Source organism: Poromitra crassiceps (assembly GCF_964638095.1).
Source record: "Poromitra crassiceps genome assembly, chromosome: 10".
Lineage (NCBI taxonomy): Eukaryota > Metazoa > Chordata > Actinopteri > Beryciformes > Melamphaidae > Poromitra > Poromitra crassiceps.
Window position 1 is genome coordinate 7,002,659 of NC_139631.1, and position 16,802 is coordinate 7,019,460.

The 16,802-nt window shown below is 44.8% G+C and overlaps 3 protein-coding genes across 3 annotated transcripts in view; all 3 read right to left on the bottom strand.

Moving 5' to 3' along the window:
• cds1 (CDP-diacylglycerol synthase (phosphatidate cytidylyltransferase) 1) overlaps positions 1-3,184 on the bottom strand; it is a 46,581-nt gene extending 43,397 nt beyond the window's left edge. Inside the window, exon 1 of the mRNA XM_083644874.1 lies at positions 2,899-3,184. Within this exon, the coding sequence (XP_083501000.1) occupies positions 2,899-2,967 (69 nt within the window). The 5' untranslated portion in view covers positions 2,968-3,184. The remainder of the gene's footprint in view (positions 1-2,898) is intronic.
• Positions 3,185-4,157: 973 nt separating this feature from the next.
• On the bottom strand, positions 4,158-11,080 carry LOC310783595 (uncharacterized protein). Its single transcript, XM_083644486.1, has 12 exons — positions 10,733-11,080; positions 9,456-9,851; positions 9,152-9,220; positions 8,965-9,057; positions 8,479-8,562; positions 8,204-8,317; positions 8,004-8,087; positions 7,726-7,839; positions 6,821-6,939; positions 6,259-6,699; positions 6,008-6,155; positions 4,158-4,705 (listed from the first exon to the last, which is right to left on the bottom strand). The coding sequence occupies exons 1-12, from the start codon at positions 11,066-11,068 to the stop codon at positions 4,409-4,411; spliced, it is 2,295 nt and encodes a 764-aa protein (XP_083500612.1). The 5' UTR covers positions 11,069-11,080; the 3' UTR covers positions 4,158-4,408.
• Positions 11,081-13,121: 2,041 nt separating this feature from the next.
• On the bottom strand, positions 13,122-15,512 carry LOC310783598 (uncharacterized protein). The gene is made up of 5 exons (XM_083644489.1): positions 15,193-15,512; positions 14,639-14,716; positions 14,438-14,506; positions 14,259-14,339; positions 13,122-13,253 (listed from the first exon to the last, which is right to left on the bottom strand). The coding sequence occupies exons 1-5, from the start codon at positions 15,490-15,492 to the stop codon at positions 13,137-13,139; spliced, it is 645 nt and encodes a 214-aa protein (XP_083500615.1). The 5' UTR covers positions 15,493-15,512; the 3' UTR covers positions 13,122-13,136.
• Between the last annotated feature and the right edge of the window lie 1,290 nt (positions 15,513-16,802).

Consider the following 16,802-nt stretch of genomic DNA (forward strand, 5'->3'; position numbering starts at 1 on the left):
CTCTCTCTGCAAGTCCAGTTCATCAGCCCCTCTCTCTGCAAGGCCAGTTCATCAGCCCCTCTCTCTGCAAGGCCAGTTCATCAGCTCCTCTCTCTGCAAGGCCAGTTCATCAGCCCCTCTCTCTGCAAGGCCAGTTCAGCAGCTCCTCTCTCTGCAAGGCCAGTTCAGCAGCTCCTCTCTCTGCAAGGCCAGTTCATCATCAGCTCCTCTCTCTGCAAGGCCAGTTCATCAGCTCCTCTCTCTGCAAGCCCAGTTCATCACCAGCTCCTCGCTCTGCAAGGCCAGTTCATCACCAGCTCCTCTCTCTGCAAGGCCAGTTCATCACCAGCTACTCTCTCTGCAAGGCCAGTTCACCAGCTCCTCTCTCTGCCAGGCCAGTTCACCAGCTCCTCTCTCTGCAAGGCCAGTTCACCAGCTCCTCTCTCTGCCAGGTCAGTTCACCAGCTCCTCTCTCTGCCAGGCCAGTTCACCAGCTCCTCTCTCTGCAAGGCCAGTTCACCAGCTCCTCTCTCTGCAAGGCCAGTTCATCATCAGCTCCTCTCTCTGCAAGGCCAGTTCACCAGCTCCTCTCTCTGCAAGGCCAGTTCACCAGCTCCTCTCTCTGCAAGGCCAGTTCATCATCAGCTCCTCTCTCTGCAAGGCCAGTTCATCAGCTCCTCTCTCTGCAAGGCCAGTTCACCAGCTCCTCTCTCTGCAAGGCCAGTTCACCAGCTCCTCTCTCTGCAAGGCCAGTTCATCAGCTCCTCTCTCTGCAAGGCCAGTTCATCAGCTCCTCTCTCTGCAAGGCCAGTTCACCAGCTCCTCTCTCTTCAAGGCCAGTTCACCAGCTCCTCTCTCTTCAAGGCCAGTTCATCAGCTCCTCTCTCTGCAAGGCCAGTTCATCAGCTCCTCTCTCTGCAAGGCCAGTTCACCAGCTCCTCTCTCTGGAAGGCCAGTTCATCAGCTCCTCTCTCTGCAAGGCCAGTTCAGCAGCTCCTCTCTCTGCAAGGCCAGTTCATCAACAGCTCCTCTCTCTGCAAGGCCAGTTCACCAGCTCCTCTCTCTGCAAGGCCAGTTCACCAGCGGGTGGGGTGGGATTGCTCAAAAGAGCCTGCATGCATATTGCATAACACAGGGGCTGGTTGTAGGATTCCTTGGAGTGGTACTGGGGTGGGGTTAATGGAGCGGTAGGGTGGGGTTAACGCCAATTAACCTCTGAAACTGTCCCACTGTGAGAGAGAGCACTTGGCTTCATGACTCTGGGGAACAGGGAATGGAAACTACAGCAGCTGCTGCAAAAGCACTGTTCACATTTCAAAAGATGGAGATGGAAAAGTGCAATGCAATAGAAAGTGGAGAATAAATCAGTGCAAAAATAAACGTGCACTTTTTTTTTATGTTTTGGTGTTCCAAAGTCCCAAAAATGTCAGGTGTTGCAACTGTCTGGACAAGGACATACATGAAATAGTGCAAAATTGCAATTCATCAACAGCATTGGCACTTTTTTGTAATGATAGATTTCAAGGACTTTTCAAGGACAAATTATTTCAAAATAACTGGCCAATAATCCACAGAGATGTCCACATATACGTCACATATATAAGTCTTGTAAGTCGTCATGCTTACACATCTTAACAAACTCAAAGCAATCTTGAAATCCTCAGTATTTCTTAAATGCTCTAAAGAAGTGGTAAGAAATCTTGTTAAAACATGAATTCATTTCCACCTTAAAAGCTATAAAGCAAATATGAATAGGCTACGCAGAAGACATTCCTGAGGACGTGACAATGTGTATTTGAAATCCATTTAGGCTATTCTGGTCTTAGTTTGTCTCTCCTGATAATTCTGGTCTTAGTTTGTCTCTCCTGATAAAGCCTTATCTCATCTGTCATTGACCCCGTGACTCTCAGGAAAAGTATGTCAGTCATCACTGAATCAATGCAACACACAGCTACTGGAAAGTACTTGGTGAACATGGTGTGGTATTTACAAGGGAATAACTGATGTTGACAAACATCACGGTGCATGGTTCACTGGGTCAAATAAATGGAGCATGTGCTGATTCAACGGATTTGTACGCAACTGTACTTTACTATATCTCAGTGGTTCTGAACGTGAGGTCCGTGGTCCACCAGAGGTCCCTGAGGAGGTACCAGGAAGACACCTGGCAAATTCATGAATTCAGCAGTATTTCATTTACAAGGCAGTTATAACAAGGCACAGTTTAAATAATGTATAAGTATGAGTATTTTTTTTTATCATAGTTTCATTATCTGTCTACCTACAATACAGATAGTCATGGAGTTATGGACAAATCCATGTCTTAAAACAAGAAAAGATATTCTCAGATTTGCGTCTGAAAGACAAAATTTCATCAAATTAGGCTCCATCCATGGCTCTAATGTGTGTATGGTCCTTGATGATCACTGCTTATATCTCACATTAGGAGCTGAAAAGCTTTCCACACCATGATGCGTGTTTGTTTGTTTTGTTCTCGCACGCTTTAATTAAACTTTCCAAAGCGCTGCCAAGCTGAGCAGATTCACAGCTATCATTACAGGACAACAGCGGCTTTGATTGAACTAGCAAGAGCGTGACATCGATGGCTGCACAACTAGCTAACTAACGCTATGGAGTTAACGTCACAACATGGCAGGTTATGCGCAACCATGGTGTTGACATTAAAACGCCACACCAAAAACAACTCGTTATTTCGAAATACTGGGCGTCTGTGAATGTTTCAGCAGGCTAACCCGAGCGAGCTAACGTTAAGTAGCTCGTTAGCTAACCTGTCAACCGAGCTCACGCTAGCTCGTTCGCCAGCGAGCTAACAAAGCCTGGCTAAACGTGTTGTGTGGAGGACGAAGCTTCGGAGGTATTGGTGATGTTTTGGGACACATTGAGGTGGCATTTATTTACCCTGTCGCTGATGTTGTCGGTGCTGTCAGCAGGGTCTGCGCCGCCACCTCGCTTCCTCAGCTCCGTCATGTTCGCCTGGCTGTGGTGGAGGACGGGGCTAGTGTCACATAAGCCGAGTCCGAGGGAAGATGGGACCAAATGCCCGAGTTTTAAGAGAACCCCCTGGCTTTTTAATCCGTCTTCAACTTTCAAATTTAAGTCGGTTGACGCTGTCGAAGCACTGGTTCATCAGACCTCCAGACGCCAGCGTCTCTCTCCAATGCGTGTATTTGTTTATCACCGCAGTCCTTCTCTCCTTTTGCTCCTCCGGTCTTCTTCTTCTTTTGATTTCCGGCAGACTAGGCACGGGTTGGTGCATTGCTGCCTCACACTGGTATAGTTAAATCACTGCTCCAGTCTTCTTCTTCTTCCTCCTTGCATTTTATGGCGGATTGCAATCCAATTCTTTTTAAGGTGAATACCGCCACCTACTGCACCGGAGTATGTAGAACAGGATCAAGTTTACATTCGTTTAGGAAATATAAAATCAAATGAATAAAATGCTAAATTCAATTAAACAAACCTGTGTATTTTAAGAAGTCCATTACCCATCTCTGTGTAATCCATATACCTTATCTCCTTTTGTTCTAGTGTCCCTTCCAAATCCCATCCTCACCAAGCCTCTCTCACCCTTTGTTGCAAACTTACTGTACCTTTCCTTCATTATATCAGAATCAGAACCAGCTTTATTGGCCGTATGTACACATACAAGGAATTGGACTCTGGTTTGCTTTGCTCTCAAAGATCTCACATACAGAGAAAAAGGAAGAACGGTAGGCCCTATGCACAAGTCAGCCATAAAGAAGGGTACATTTAGGCATTAGCAAAAATGTACAGTAGCTACTATATACAAGTGTGGTGAATGGTATGTCATGTTAGCTTGTGGGGAAGTGGGTAGAGATAATGTTCCAAAGTTCAGCAACATTTTGGTGAATGGTCAATCGATAAAAATCGATTGAGATGGATAACATTAGTACGGGTTCTGTTAATGTAGCCTTGTCATCAAATTGTGAATTCTATCTAGTTTGTGTTTCTCATTATGTTCATTCATATTTCTAGCTAGTCGTAAATGTATTTGCTGATTTGGTGATGAACACTGCTATTGAGTTTAAAGACTTTGTACGAACCCTGATAAAATAAATGTGCACATTTGATTTTGGTCACATTATAATTATTTTTATTACATTATTATAATTTATTACAAAGAGGTAGGCAGCGGTAGTAAAAAGTAGAAAAAGTCAAAATACAACAGATTGATAAAAACAAAAGAACAATGTGCAAATGCTTTTTATTTAAAAAAAAAAAAGTCAACAGACTATACAAAAGAAATCAACAAAAAATAATTTGAGAATGTGCAAAAAAGTGTCGTAGGACGCATCAAAAAGAAGAAAAGGGGGAAATTGCACAGTCGTCCTTGGACTGCAGCTATGTGGACTGCATCAAACACAATGAAAAACTAAAAGAAAAAAAACTATTCCAAAAAAGAAAGCAGCACCTTGTGGAGCTCGAACTCTGCAAGGTTCTGCTTTTTCGGTGGCAGCCGGCGAATCTTGTCCGCTAGTCCAAGGACGATGTGATCGAATCGGTCTAGCTGCGGCATTGTCCGTGACCTTTCTTCCACCTCCTCCTGCCTTTCATCCATCTTCTCCTGCCGCTTGGCCATGTCCTTCAGATGCTCTTCAAGGATCCCCTCTTCCACAGGTGACCTGCTGGGAGGTCTGGAGTCTGCCGCATTGCTTTGGTGTGTTGCAGCTCTGGCATTGTGGTTCTGTGAATGATAAAGAAGAGTGTGAATAACTAAGCAGCAAGTGAGAGATACTGCGGGGAGCGCGAAACCCCACAAACAAAACCAAATGTCTCCGTCCTTGAGTCCTGCCTGAACTATCGCCATGCTCGATTTTGACTTGAACTTTTCAAGTTTAAAATGTGTAAAAATCAGAGTGAAACCACTCCTCTGATTTTGTTTTGCATTATGGAGGGTGTTCTACTACATTCTGTCCTGCTATACTATAGTGCGGCGATCCTCAAAGTCCGGACTCCGGTCCGCATCCGGACCGAGACACCGTCCTATCCGGACTGAGCCCTATAACCTACAAATCATTGATAACTTACATTTTCACGGAGCGTTTCTATTTTAACCAGCACATGCTTTTATAGTATTTACGGTACTACTGGTTTATCTGCCAGGAAGCTCACAGACCAATGCACGCGCTGTAAATCATCACACGTGATGCTACTCGGCCAATCAAATAAGCGAATCGTTTCTCTCTGTTGCTTCGAGTGGTGCTGCGAGACACACGGACGGAGGGGAGGCGACGCGAGGCGAGAGATACTGAGATAGTAATTTCACATGGTGTGCTCAAAAGAAACCACTCTTACATGTCCATTCATTGTTCTTACGGGCAGATTAAAACCAGTATGTCTCGTGTGAAGTGCGGTGCGATCCTGACCGGTCTATGGAAGCGCCACACATGAGCAAACACACATACACACACCAGGGCACACTCACTGCCCAACGCAACAGCATGCGAGGTTGATCGACAGACAGACAGACAGACAGACAGACAGATAGACAGATAGATAGATAGATAGGGAGCTCACTTCTCTCAAGAGAAAAGGTTGTTTGTTGGCTGAGAGTGTTAAATGTGAAATGGAGTGAAGAAAAGGGGAAACTTATTTCTCTTAAATTTAAGCACTTCATTTTAAGATGCACATTTTTCCAAAGCACTCTGTTGTATGTTATTTTTAAATGCATCATTTTACTTGAAATGAGAAAAGAGAATTTATTTATTATAGTAGGCTAGTTATGTATAATTAATCCAGTTAAATATGAAAACTGTAAATAAGCATTGTTGATGTTTATTTTGATTTAACAGTCAGTTGTTGACTACATACAGACATTGTACCATTAGGCTACTTCAATCATTGAGTTCAATGGCACTGAATCATAGCGTAAGCTACGTTACAATGTTCCGGACCTTTGCTTGAGGAAATTTTCTCTAACTGGACCTCTTTGAATTTTAATTGAGTGCCCCTGCTATAGTGGAAGAGACACATGGTTATATCTTACCTCCTGTTTGATTTTTGGGACTTTGAGGCTATTAATCAAGTAGTCCTTGAACCCAGTCAGTATTGCAGCTTCAGCTGGGACCTTCTCATAGACTCCCATGTTCTGCATGTTGTTGACCCTCACAGTTGTGTGGCTTTCGGCTTTATCTCTGAAAAAAACACAGACAATTAGCTCCAAGGAACTTTAGTTTGTTCACAGCCAAAGATCACTGATTGAACTGATGTGTGTGAGTGTGAGGGTGATGAACTTACTCATGACATGTTGGGTCACTTGAACCAGCATCGTCACTGGAGTTGGAGCTGGGCTCTTCAATGCTGTCACCGGCTTCTTCAGCTGTGCCATTGACCAGGGGAAGGACTTGCTCAGGGGCAGGGGCACTGGATGACGGCTCATCGCTGGGTTCCAGGGCTGTCGAGTTGGGGAGATTGGCCACAAAAAACTTTCTTCTGAGCAGATCTTCTAGAAGAGCCAGCCTGGTCGGCTTGTGGGGGTACCGCTTACACATCTCATTGTAGTCCCAGTTTCTGGCTTCACGGGTCCATTCTTTCACAGACTCCTTGGCCCTCTGCAACTCTGCCTGCCTCTCTTCAGGTGTGCTGTTCTTCATACAGACCCTGGCTAGGTGAGATGTCAGCACCTCCTGAGGTTTTTCACATAGCAGACAGTGGATGATGCCATGATCAGATTTCTGGCTGTGAGAGAACGAGAGGGAGAGAGCAGACACAGAAAGAAGAAAACAAGTCAGGATTCTGAAATGTAATGATTAAGCTCTATGAAGTTGGAAATACTCATAAAATAAAATAAATTACTCACTCATAAACTGGACCCATTGCCATGAATTCGACATCACTTCTCTGTTGCATCTCGTCCAAAGCTTCTAACGTTGAACAGGCGTCTTGAGTGTGATATGGTGTTGGTGCAATCATATTTCCCTGGAATCAGACATAATTTTGTTTGGTTAGTTTGAAATCAGTCTCTATTGGACGTCTGGGTAGCGTAGAGGTGAAAGCAATCGTTTACCACCGCAGAGACCCGGTTTCAATTCCCGGCAGCGCTACTTCCGGCTTGGTCAGATGTTCCTACAGATACAGTATAATAGCTTGTTTGCAACCACGTCGTGATTCAGATGATGTTGATGATGAAACTGGGGGGCAGCTCTCCCAGAGCTACTATGGAGAATGGAGGAAAGCGAGTATGCAAGAGGGTTGGATGCCACAGGTATCACCAGAAGATTGCAAAACATATAGGATATGATCCATATACAATGAAGAGAAGCGGTTTTTCAGCAATTTGTCAGATTTTGCTTTTTTTGGTCATGTCTGCTCTGCGGGTGGGAAGGCAATGGGCTGAGTCCTGCTCGCTGCACTAGTGCCTCCTCTGGGCGGTCAGGGCACCTTTCCAGGGGGAGGGGAACTGGGGGGTATAGCGTGCTCGTCTCATCCGCTACATCCTGCCAGTGAAAAGAAGCAGCTGGCGACTGCACATGCATAGTCTATGGCTCTCCCCGGATCGGCAGAGTGGGTGGAGCAACGACCCGGGGAATTGGAATTGGACTTGGAATTGGGACCCAGCAGGGGGAATTGGTCAAGTACAATTTGGGAGAAAATGGGAGGAGAAAAAATAAATAAAATTGTATCTAATAAATAAATGAGTATTCAATATACCGTAATATACATCTTGGAGGTAGCAGAGTTTGAGCAACACTTCAGTCTGTTTACCTCTGGCTTCACTGTAGTTGAGTCTGGTACACCATCAACAGACAGGGACCAGAAGTCTTGAAGAGTGGGATATGTGTCTTGAGTGTGATGTGATGGAGGATCTCTCACACTTCCCTGAAACCAGACATTGTGTTGTTGTTAGTGTGAAATTATCCTCCAATGTGTATAATCTTTTCATATATTATCATCGTTAAAAGGTAGCTCATCTTGAAGAAAACTTGGTCTGGAAACCTCTATTTCACTGGAACAGAAACCATAGCAACAGAGAAGGTCTCTACCTCGCTATAGTTGTCTTCATCCTTAACTTGGTCACCGGAACAGAGATCGTCAGGATGATTTTGTGTAGGATCACTCACATTTTCCTGGAAACATACATGGTGATTGAAACATTCATTGTGAGGCTATATCAAGTACAATCTCTCAATATATCATCAGTCTTGGAGGTAGCAGAGTTTGAGCAACACTTCAGTCTGTTTACCTCTGGCTTCACTGTAGTTGAGTCTGGCACACCATCAACAGACAGACTCCAGAAGTCTTGAAGAGTGGGATATGTGTCTTGAGAGTGATTTGATGGAGGATCTCTCACACTTCCCTGGAACCAGACATTGTGTTGTTGTTAGTGTGAAATTATCCTCCAATGTGTATAATCTCTTCTATTATCATTGTTAAAAGGTAGCTCATCTTGAGGAATACTTTGTCTGGAAACCTCTATTTCACTGGAACAGAAACCATAGCAACAGAGAAGGTCTCTACCTCGCTACAGTTGTCTTCATCCTTAATTGGGTGAGCGGAGCAGAGATCCTCAGGATGATTTTGTGTAGGATCACTCACATGTTCCTGAAAACAGACATTGTGATTGACACATTGTAAGGCTATATCAAGTATGATCTAGGGCTGCAACTAACGATTATTTTCATTCTCTCAATTAATCGATTAGTTGTTTGGTCTTTCTATAAAATGTCAGAAAATGGTGAAAAATGAAAATAAAGTTTTCTCATTTTTGCTGGGGACCCCCTGGAACACCCTCAAGGAACCCTGGGGGTCCCTGGACCTCACTTTCAGAACCACTGGTCTATACTAGCACAGTACGGGCTTTCCTCCATCTCGTCCTTTCTGCTTTTGACTTCATGCCCTCCAACTTGATTTTTGACGTCATCGGAATCACGTGGTAGCAAACAAGCGATACTACAGTTTCACTGTAGTCGAGTGAGGTCCACCAGCAGCAGACAGAGTCTCTACCTCGTTGTAGACGTCCTCCTCCTTTATTTGTACAGGGTGGTACAGTAGACTGGTGGCTTCTGTCTGACTTGATGTAGGATCGCTCACACTTCCCTGCAACGAGACATTGTGTTGTTTGGTTAGTTTGAAATGATCCTCATTGAGTATGAAGTGAAACAGAAACCAGGGCAGAAGATAAGGTCTCTACCTCATCGTTGACGTCTTGCTCCTTACTTTGGACACCAGGACAAGGACCTTCAGTATCACTCACATTTTCCTTGAAACAGATGTTAGCTTATTTGATGATCTGTTAATAAGGTGATTGTTTACTTTCTTGCTGTGAAATTTAGGCAGATGGGCAGAACACATAAACAAGTCACATTTTTACGTCTAAAGTGCTTGATATCAAAATTGCAAAATCAAAACTGCAGTACTCACATATTGCAATTAATATAATTTTTTGTTGATATAGAGTAGTAGACTATAGTGGAGGCCTACATCCAAGTCCTCACCTTGTCCTTGCTTGGTCTCTGACAGTTCTTGGCTGGACACACAGTGTTCTCGTCATTGCAGTCCTCGGCCCCGGACCAGTCATCCTTGGAGGGGAGATCCACATTCTTCTTCCATCTTCTCATCATCATCTTCCTCTTCTCTAACTCTGTTGCTGCCTTCTCCTTCCTCTTCCTCGTTTTCTCCTCCTTGGCCAGCCTTTTCTCCTGCTGCTTCATCTCCCGCATGTGTTTAATAAGCCGCTTCGCCTCGCCGCACTTGTCCACGGGTTTGAGCTTCCGCTTCTTGGGTTTGACCACCAGGCCCAGCTCCAGGCCCACCCTCTTCAGTTCTTTGGACGTGGCCGGTCGCTCCAACTGCCGCTTCTTCTCCGAGTCCTTCAGCTCGATCTCCAGAGGCTTCTCCATCAGAGTCAGGCGGTGACGGCAGGAGGGCAAGAGGGAGCGAGACAGGGGGAGCAAAGAAAATGAGCATGTATTATTTAACCCTGAAACTGCAGGACTTCATGAACATATCTGATTTTAAAACTCAAATTATGGACATTTTAAAGAATGAAATGGGACAATGCCAATGCTTCTCTACATAATGTGTCACATATGTTCATTAACTTGACCTTCTCTCCTCAGCAACCCTTCACAACCCCCTCTGACCCAGTGGCTCAGAGAGTTTGATCGCTGCCCAGCAGTATTGAGGTTGTGGGTTCAAGCTAGGGCTGTTGGAATGAATTTTGATTTGAATATAATTTCAATAAATATGAATAAAATCCGATTATTCTTTTTTGTTATCTTTTTTTTTTTATGGGGCATGTTAGTCAGGCTATAGGTCTGATAACGCCGCCCTTACTGTCGCCGTGTAAAGTGGCAAAACACACTTCATGTGACGACACAGCGCCCCTTTACCATGGAAGACAATGATAGACAATATAGAAGCATTCAACTTACTAGCCGATCAATACAGCCTTATGGCACCATATTACCATATCGACCATATCTAGTCTCATATCATATCATCATATTACCATATCCAACATCTGAGACCATATCTGGTTGGGTTTAGGCAAGTAAAATAACGGTTGGGTTCAGACAACAAAAGCAACTTTCAGTTGGGTTTGGGCAATATTGTTGAAATCAAGATAATCATGATAATAACGATTGCAAGCCCCGCAAATATTGCGGAGATTGGTTGAATTTCCTGGAGGGACTGAATTAAACATTTTGGCCATGTGTGTTTGTTGTATATGTGCACGTTATTGCATGCGTGTTGTATGTTAAGACATTACCATGTCTTTCTCATGTCTCGGCTGCTTCCCCGAGTGGGAACGGGCGTGGGAGCCACCACCACCGCTTCCACCTCCTCCTCCAGAGCTGCCACTACCGCAGGGCGTGGGCAGGGCCAGCCACGCGGGGTCGTCAGGGTCCTTGGTGGAGACCTTAACGATGGTACCATCCTTGACGCTGAGCTTCAACTGCTCCAGGACCGTCTTGCCGTCCAGGCCATGGGATGCAGACACAGCATTGCAGATACGTTCCGCTGACCGACGCTTCTTCTGATTCTTCACCTTCTTGATGGCCTCCAGAATCCATTGGGTGTACATTGGGTTGGCCAATTTCACCATGGCTGCAGTCTGGATGGGGCCTGATGATCGCAACACAAAAAACAGGGACTGTAGGCAAAGAGAAGATCTGGCCTGTGTGGAGAGAATTTAGAGTTGTTGTAATACCTCCCTCAAGACCTAGAGGCCACTGAACTTGCCATCTTCGGCTGTTCTGAATCTTCTCTACTCCTCCCTACGGCTGTGCAGCAATCTCTGACGCAGGGGATGACTGTCGCCAAGAGACTCATTCTAAAGGAGTGGAAGTCCCACTCTCCACCATCTTTTCAGTTGTGGCTGACGGACATGGTTTCGGTCGTGCACATGGAGAGACTCAGGTACATGAGGGCGAACTCACTTCGGAAGTTAGAATAATTTATTATTATTATTATTTTACAAGCACCTAAGCACCTTACACGTCTGGTAGCACTGTGTTGTAATGTCGGTATGTGTTGGTTTTTTTGTTTTTGGTGTGGTTTGTTTCACTTTTGCTCTGAAAATTGAAAAAGAAAATATTGAAAAAAGAAAAAAGACCTAGAGGCCACTATCTGCAGTAAGTTGCTCTAATCTAGGACTTCCTGTGTGAGGCTAGACGTCTGAAAGGTGTGATTCTGGGTCAGTGTATTGGTCTTTATTATGTTAGAATAGTAATTTTACCACACCTGCACCCTAGCACCGCCTCCACACCTGCACCCTAGCACCGCCTCCACACCTGCACCCTAGCACCGCCTCCACACCTGCACCTTAGCACCGCCTCCTTGACTTGTCAGAAGACCTCTTGCTGTTTTCTCCCCAAACCTCCACAGCAGTTTTTCACTGCATGTCTGAGAAATCCCTGTGACGAGTCGTGGGCGACAGGTGAGGATATTCCTTCTGTCCTTTCAGTCTCTCCTCAAAACCATCAACAATGTTTCAATACTAGGCCTACGTATATCTACGACTGTGTTTTAGGTAGGTACAGCTGGTAACATCTCTATGGCAACGAGGGAACGCCATGCCTCTTTTCCATGCGGGAAGCCGTCTTGCTGTCTAAAAGCACTTAGTCTTAGACTTTCTGTGTAAAAAAGGCAATGCTGGCTTATTTGTGGGCCTTCCTAATGGCGATATTGTGGCATCTCTGTGTAAAAGTGGTGTGAGAGAGTATGAGAAGCATGGTTAAGGAGAAACAACTGACCATAGCATAAACCTCCTGAGCCAACCCCACCACCGGTAAAAGCTGGTCCACCACCCACCACCCACTCCCGGCAGGGTGGAGTTGCTTAGGGGAGCACGGGAGGGGAGTGGGGTGAAGCGCACGATCTGATTTCACCAAATAACAGTTGCTCCTGGACCAACATTTCTTCCTAGTATGGGCTGGGGAAACCCCACCCCCGAACTCATTTGATTGGTCGCCACAATTGCTTCTTCCTTACAACGTGCAGCAAGGGAAAAAATGTGGTTAAGATTAGGGTTAGGGTGTGAAGAAAGTGCAGCTGTCGGCAAGCTCGGTCCTATGGCTAAATAGATAAGGTGCGCGCCTTCCAATCCAAGAGCTGGGGTTCGACTCCTGGTCGAACCACACACATTTTTATTTAAAAAAAATAGGTTTAGGCAAGTACAACAATGTGGTTAGGGTTAGGGTTTGGGTCTGGTCATCGTTAGATAACACATGTTTTTTTACTTGTCGCACGTTTTCAGGAAGAAGCTATTGCGGCGACCAATCAAATGAGTTGGGGGCGGGGTTTTCCCGGCCCATACTAGGAAGAAATCTTGGTCCAGGAACGACACCAACACGGCGATATCAGGATGTGTGTCACAACACACTACACACACTATGAGAGGGGCTTTCACACAACAACAAGGTGTTTCCCAACTTCACTTGTCGCAAAATACCAAGAAGACGCACAATAAAAAACGGTCCGTTTTCTGTCAGCAAACTAGCTGGCTATAAGTGTAAATGGTGAAAAATGACTGTGGGCTTACGGAGGTGAATTTGGTGTTTCAGTTGATAGAGGTTGGGCAGTGGAGAAAAAGATGTTTTTGTGTGTGTGGAATATGTCAGACTCTACAGGAGGACTTCCCCCCTCCCACCCTGTGTGCTGGTTCCTTCTCTTCACTCATCTCTCTCTGTCTTTCTGTCCTCCAGCAGTCTGGTTTTCTCAGCTGTGGGATGGAACACATATCTCAGCCCATCACCTGCTTCATATTGCACTTCAGTAGTCAACATACCCTGCAGAAACAAAAAGAGAACACACACAGAGCCAGGGGTCAGAGAGAAACGCCAGAAACGGTATCCTGGCTGGATAAAAATGCTAACTCCAAATATCACATTGAAACGCTAACTGAGGTCAAATGTACACTTGGTTTCTTTTATAGACTTATTAAATCATGTTTCGCTCCATCTTCTCGTAAACAGCTCAAGTGTTTTCTTGTCTCAGCTCGATTACGGTGATACCGTTTATAGATTTGCTCGCCCCACTGCCCTGGCCAAACGTGACCCACTTTATCATGCTGCTCTGAGAGATCTAACTCAGCTTGTAGGACTCACCATTGTATTTCATATGCCCTGATTGGTTGGTCCTCACTTGCCTTTTCATGTAAAGGTATAAAGCCATCTTAGGCAAGTTGGCCCGCTACATCTGCTCCAAGTTTACGGAGGTACGCAACTCCTCCAGCCTCAGATCCAGCAGATGGCTTCCTTTTCAGGTGGCAAGTGTGAGGACTGAGGCTGGAAAAAGGAGTCTCTCTTATTTGGGTCCTGGAATGACCGCAAGTTCCACTTAAACTGCGTCCTCCTATTTCTTTGGCTAGTTTCAAACATAAGATCACAGAGGTCCTCGCCATTACCTGCTCCTGTCGAAATGTGCAACTGTCTTCTGTAATGTGCTTTTGTGCATGTTTTTTTTAATAATTCTGTTTTCATTGTTTACCATGTTGTAACTAAGTATTGTCTTTGTCATGCCCTGATGTGTGATTTATTTTTACGCCTTCTTGGCCAGGTCAGCATTGTAAAAGAGATTTTTTCTATCTCAATTATTTTTTATCTGGTTAAATAAAAAAATAATACCCAGCCGACCTATTCACATATAAAACAGCACAGCCTAACGTTGGTTATTGTAATATTCATTACTTTATTTGCACACTATGCTCGGAGATTTGTGATGGAACTGCAAAGCTTCTATACTATGTATACTGTAGTAGAGTGTGGTACACCAGCAGCAGACAGAGTCTCTACCTCAATGTAGATGTCTTCCTCCTTTATTTGTACAGTGCTGGTGGCTTCCGTCTGACAGGATGTAGGAACGCTCACACTTCCCTGCAACGAGACATTGTGTTGTTAGCTTGGTTTGAAATGATCTTTTATGCAGTATGATCTGAAACAGAAACCAGGGCAGCAGCAGATAAGGTCTCTACCTCATCTTTGACATATTCCTCTTTAATTTGGACATCAGAACGGGGATCTTCAGTATCACTCAGATTTTCCTGGGAACAGACATTGTGTTGTTTGGTTAGTTTGAAATGTCAAGCCCATGGTCACACCAATCAAACATTCTCCAACAACTGCCAACATCGTTGTTCCGAAACAGAAACCAAGGCAGCACCAGATTGCTCTACCTCATTTTTGATGTCTTCCTCTTTAATGTGGACATCAGAAGAACAGGGATCACCGTCTTCAGTATCACTCACATTTTCCTGTAAACAGACGTTGTGTTGTTTGGTTAGCTTATAATGATCACTTATTAAGGATCAACGTTCTTACCTGTTCTGCAGTAAATGTATGCAAAGTCAGGCACAACGCCCGTTAGAAACTTTGTATCCATCATGGGGTTTTGCTTCTTTTTTTTATGTAGCAATATTTGTTGAACGGGACACATATGATGTATAACGCTGCTGAATGCACAGCGCACTGTATAGATAAACCTAGCAGAAGAGCTGAATATCCCTGTTGTGGTAACGACATATTTTGACATTGCGGGGACAACCAGGAAGTACGTCCAGCTGAGGTTCAGGTAACGTAATTTGATGTCGCTACAAGTTCCATTCCCGATAGACAACGTTGGACCGGAAGCACCCGCCGACGGACGGCAGAAATGAGCGCGGAGGAAGAGGAGGGGAAGGGGGAAGACGATGACGCAAGGTATGCTATGCGTGCTCAATTTCACCTGCACCTGAGTTGCTGGAAGGAGCAGCCGCTGGTGTGATGGTGGTCTGGTGGGCAGCACTGGAAGAGGTACGGCATTTCTCATCAGGATAAGCTTCTTAGTGAAACCCATTGCCACCTCCATGTTATTGGTAAAGCAATCCCTGGAAAAATGACAATTGCAAAGTGCTGCCGTAGGCGGGAGCTCGCTGTCCAGCAGTAGGCCGCCCAGTGCAACCAGCCATTGGTGCTTAACTGCTGGGTCCGTAGGGAACATGTGCAATCCAGTGGTGTTTTTGCAGCCAGGAAAATAGCACCTCCGACCCATCCTGGCCACTACAGCGAATATTGCTAATACTACCACCACTAATACTAACTAATAACCTACCTAAAACACACAAAGAGCTAACCTAACTAAACTAGCTACTATTATTTTACCTATACCTACTACTAATGTACTAAATGGGAAAAATCGAACCCAACAACTGTCTAAAATCACCAACTTATTCAATAGTACACACACTAACCACAACTCAAAACACATTTACGTTCAACTGCTCTCTCTCATGAAACTCCCAAGTAGTCTCCACAAGTTCCTCAGGCGGTTGCTTTTATAGGCTGGGGTAGGGGGGGTGGGGGAGGAGGGGGTTCTTGGTGACGTAGAATGACCCGAGATTAGCCGTTGGGCAGATTTAATTAAACTCGACTGAGAAAGTGGGTTTCAACCACTAGATGTTAGTCTCGCCGCTGCTTGAAAATGATAAAGTGTGTAGAACAGTTTCCTCCCTTAATGTGGAGATTTTGACCAGAATTAATCCCCAGCACTACTCAAAAGGGTTTTAGGGTTTAATTACCCTTTAACAATTTGTTCATCAATTTATGAACAACCACCTTTTTCATGGAAACCACTAATGTTACTAAAACAGAGCCAGCTATTAAAACCAACGTCCAATGTCTCTAACGTTAATATTTTGCCAACTTAAAATGCTTGGTTGCCTGAGTGCTGAGGATATAACACAAGTATAACATAGATGATGGATTATATAGATATCTCGAATAAAGTTCTGAAACCTACACTGGTAAACTTAAAAAGTAGGGTTATGCTAGTTGGCTTTGCAAACGTAAATGCAGTGAAAACACAAGCTGTTAGCTAACATTAGCAGAGAGGCTAAAGTCAAATCAACGTCAAGTCAAATGGTCGCATTTGCAAACTGTTTCCAGGACTGCTGTTTACTCTCCCTGATGTGACAGACAGACAGCAAGCCTTTCCCGCAAACTGCTGTTGTCTAGCAACATAGTGCTAACAGACTGCTACTCGCTAACCCGAAACGTAAACAGCGTGAAACAAACGGTTAGCCCCGGTGCCACAACCAGGGTTTCCCCTGCCATTGCGATGCTGCGCCCAAGCCGTTTTGGGCACCACGCCACCACCTAAGCAGAATTAATGTAATCAATGGTGGCCCCCACTGTGGACTAGCGTTACAGTACTTTAGCAAGGGTGTTTTCAATTTGTATCCATGAAACTTTCTTTGCTTCCCTTGGTTCGTTCGTTCGTTCCTTCAATAATACCTTCCGAGGAGCTCAAAGCTATGGAATGTCTGGTTCCTGTGGTTTTGGCGATCACATGCCTAACGTTAT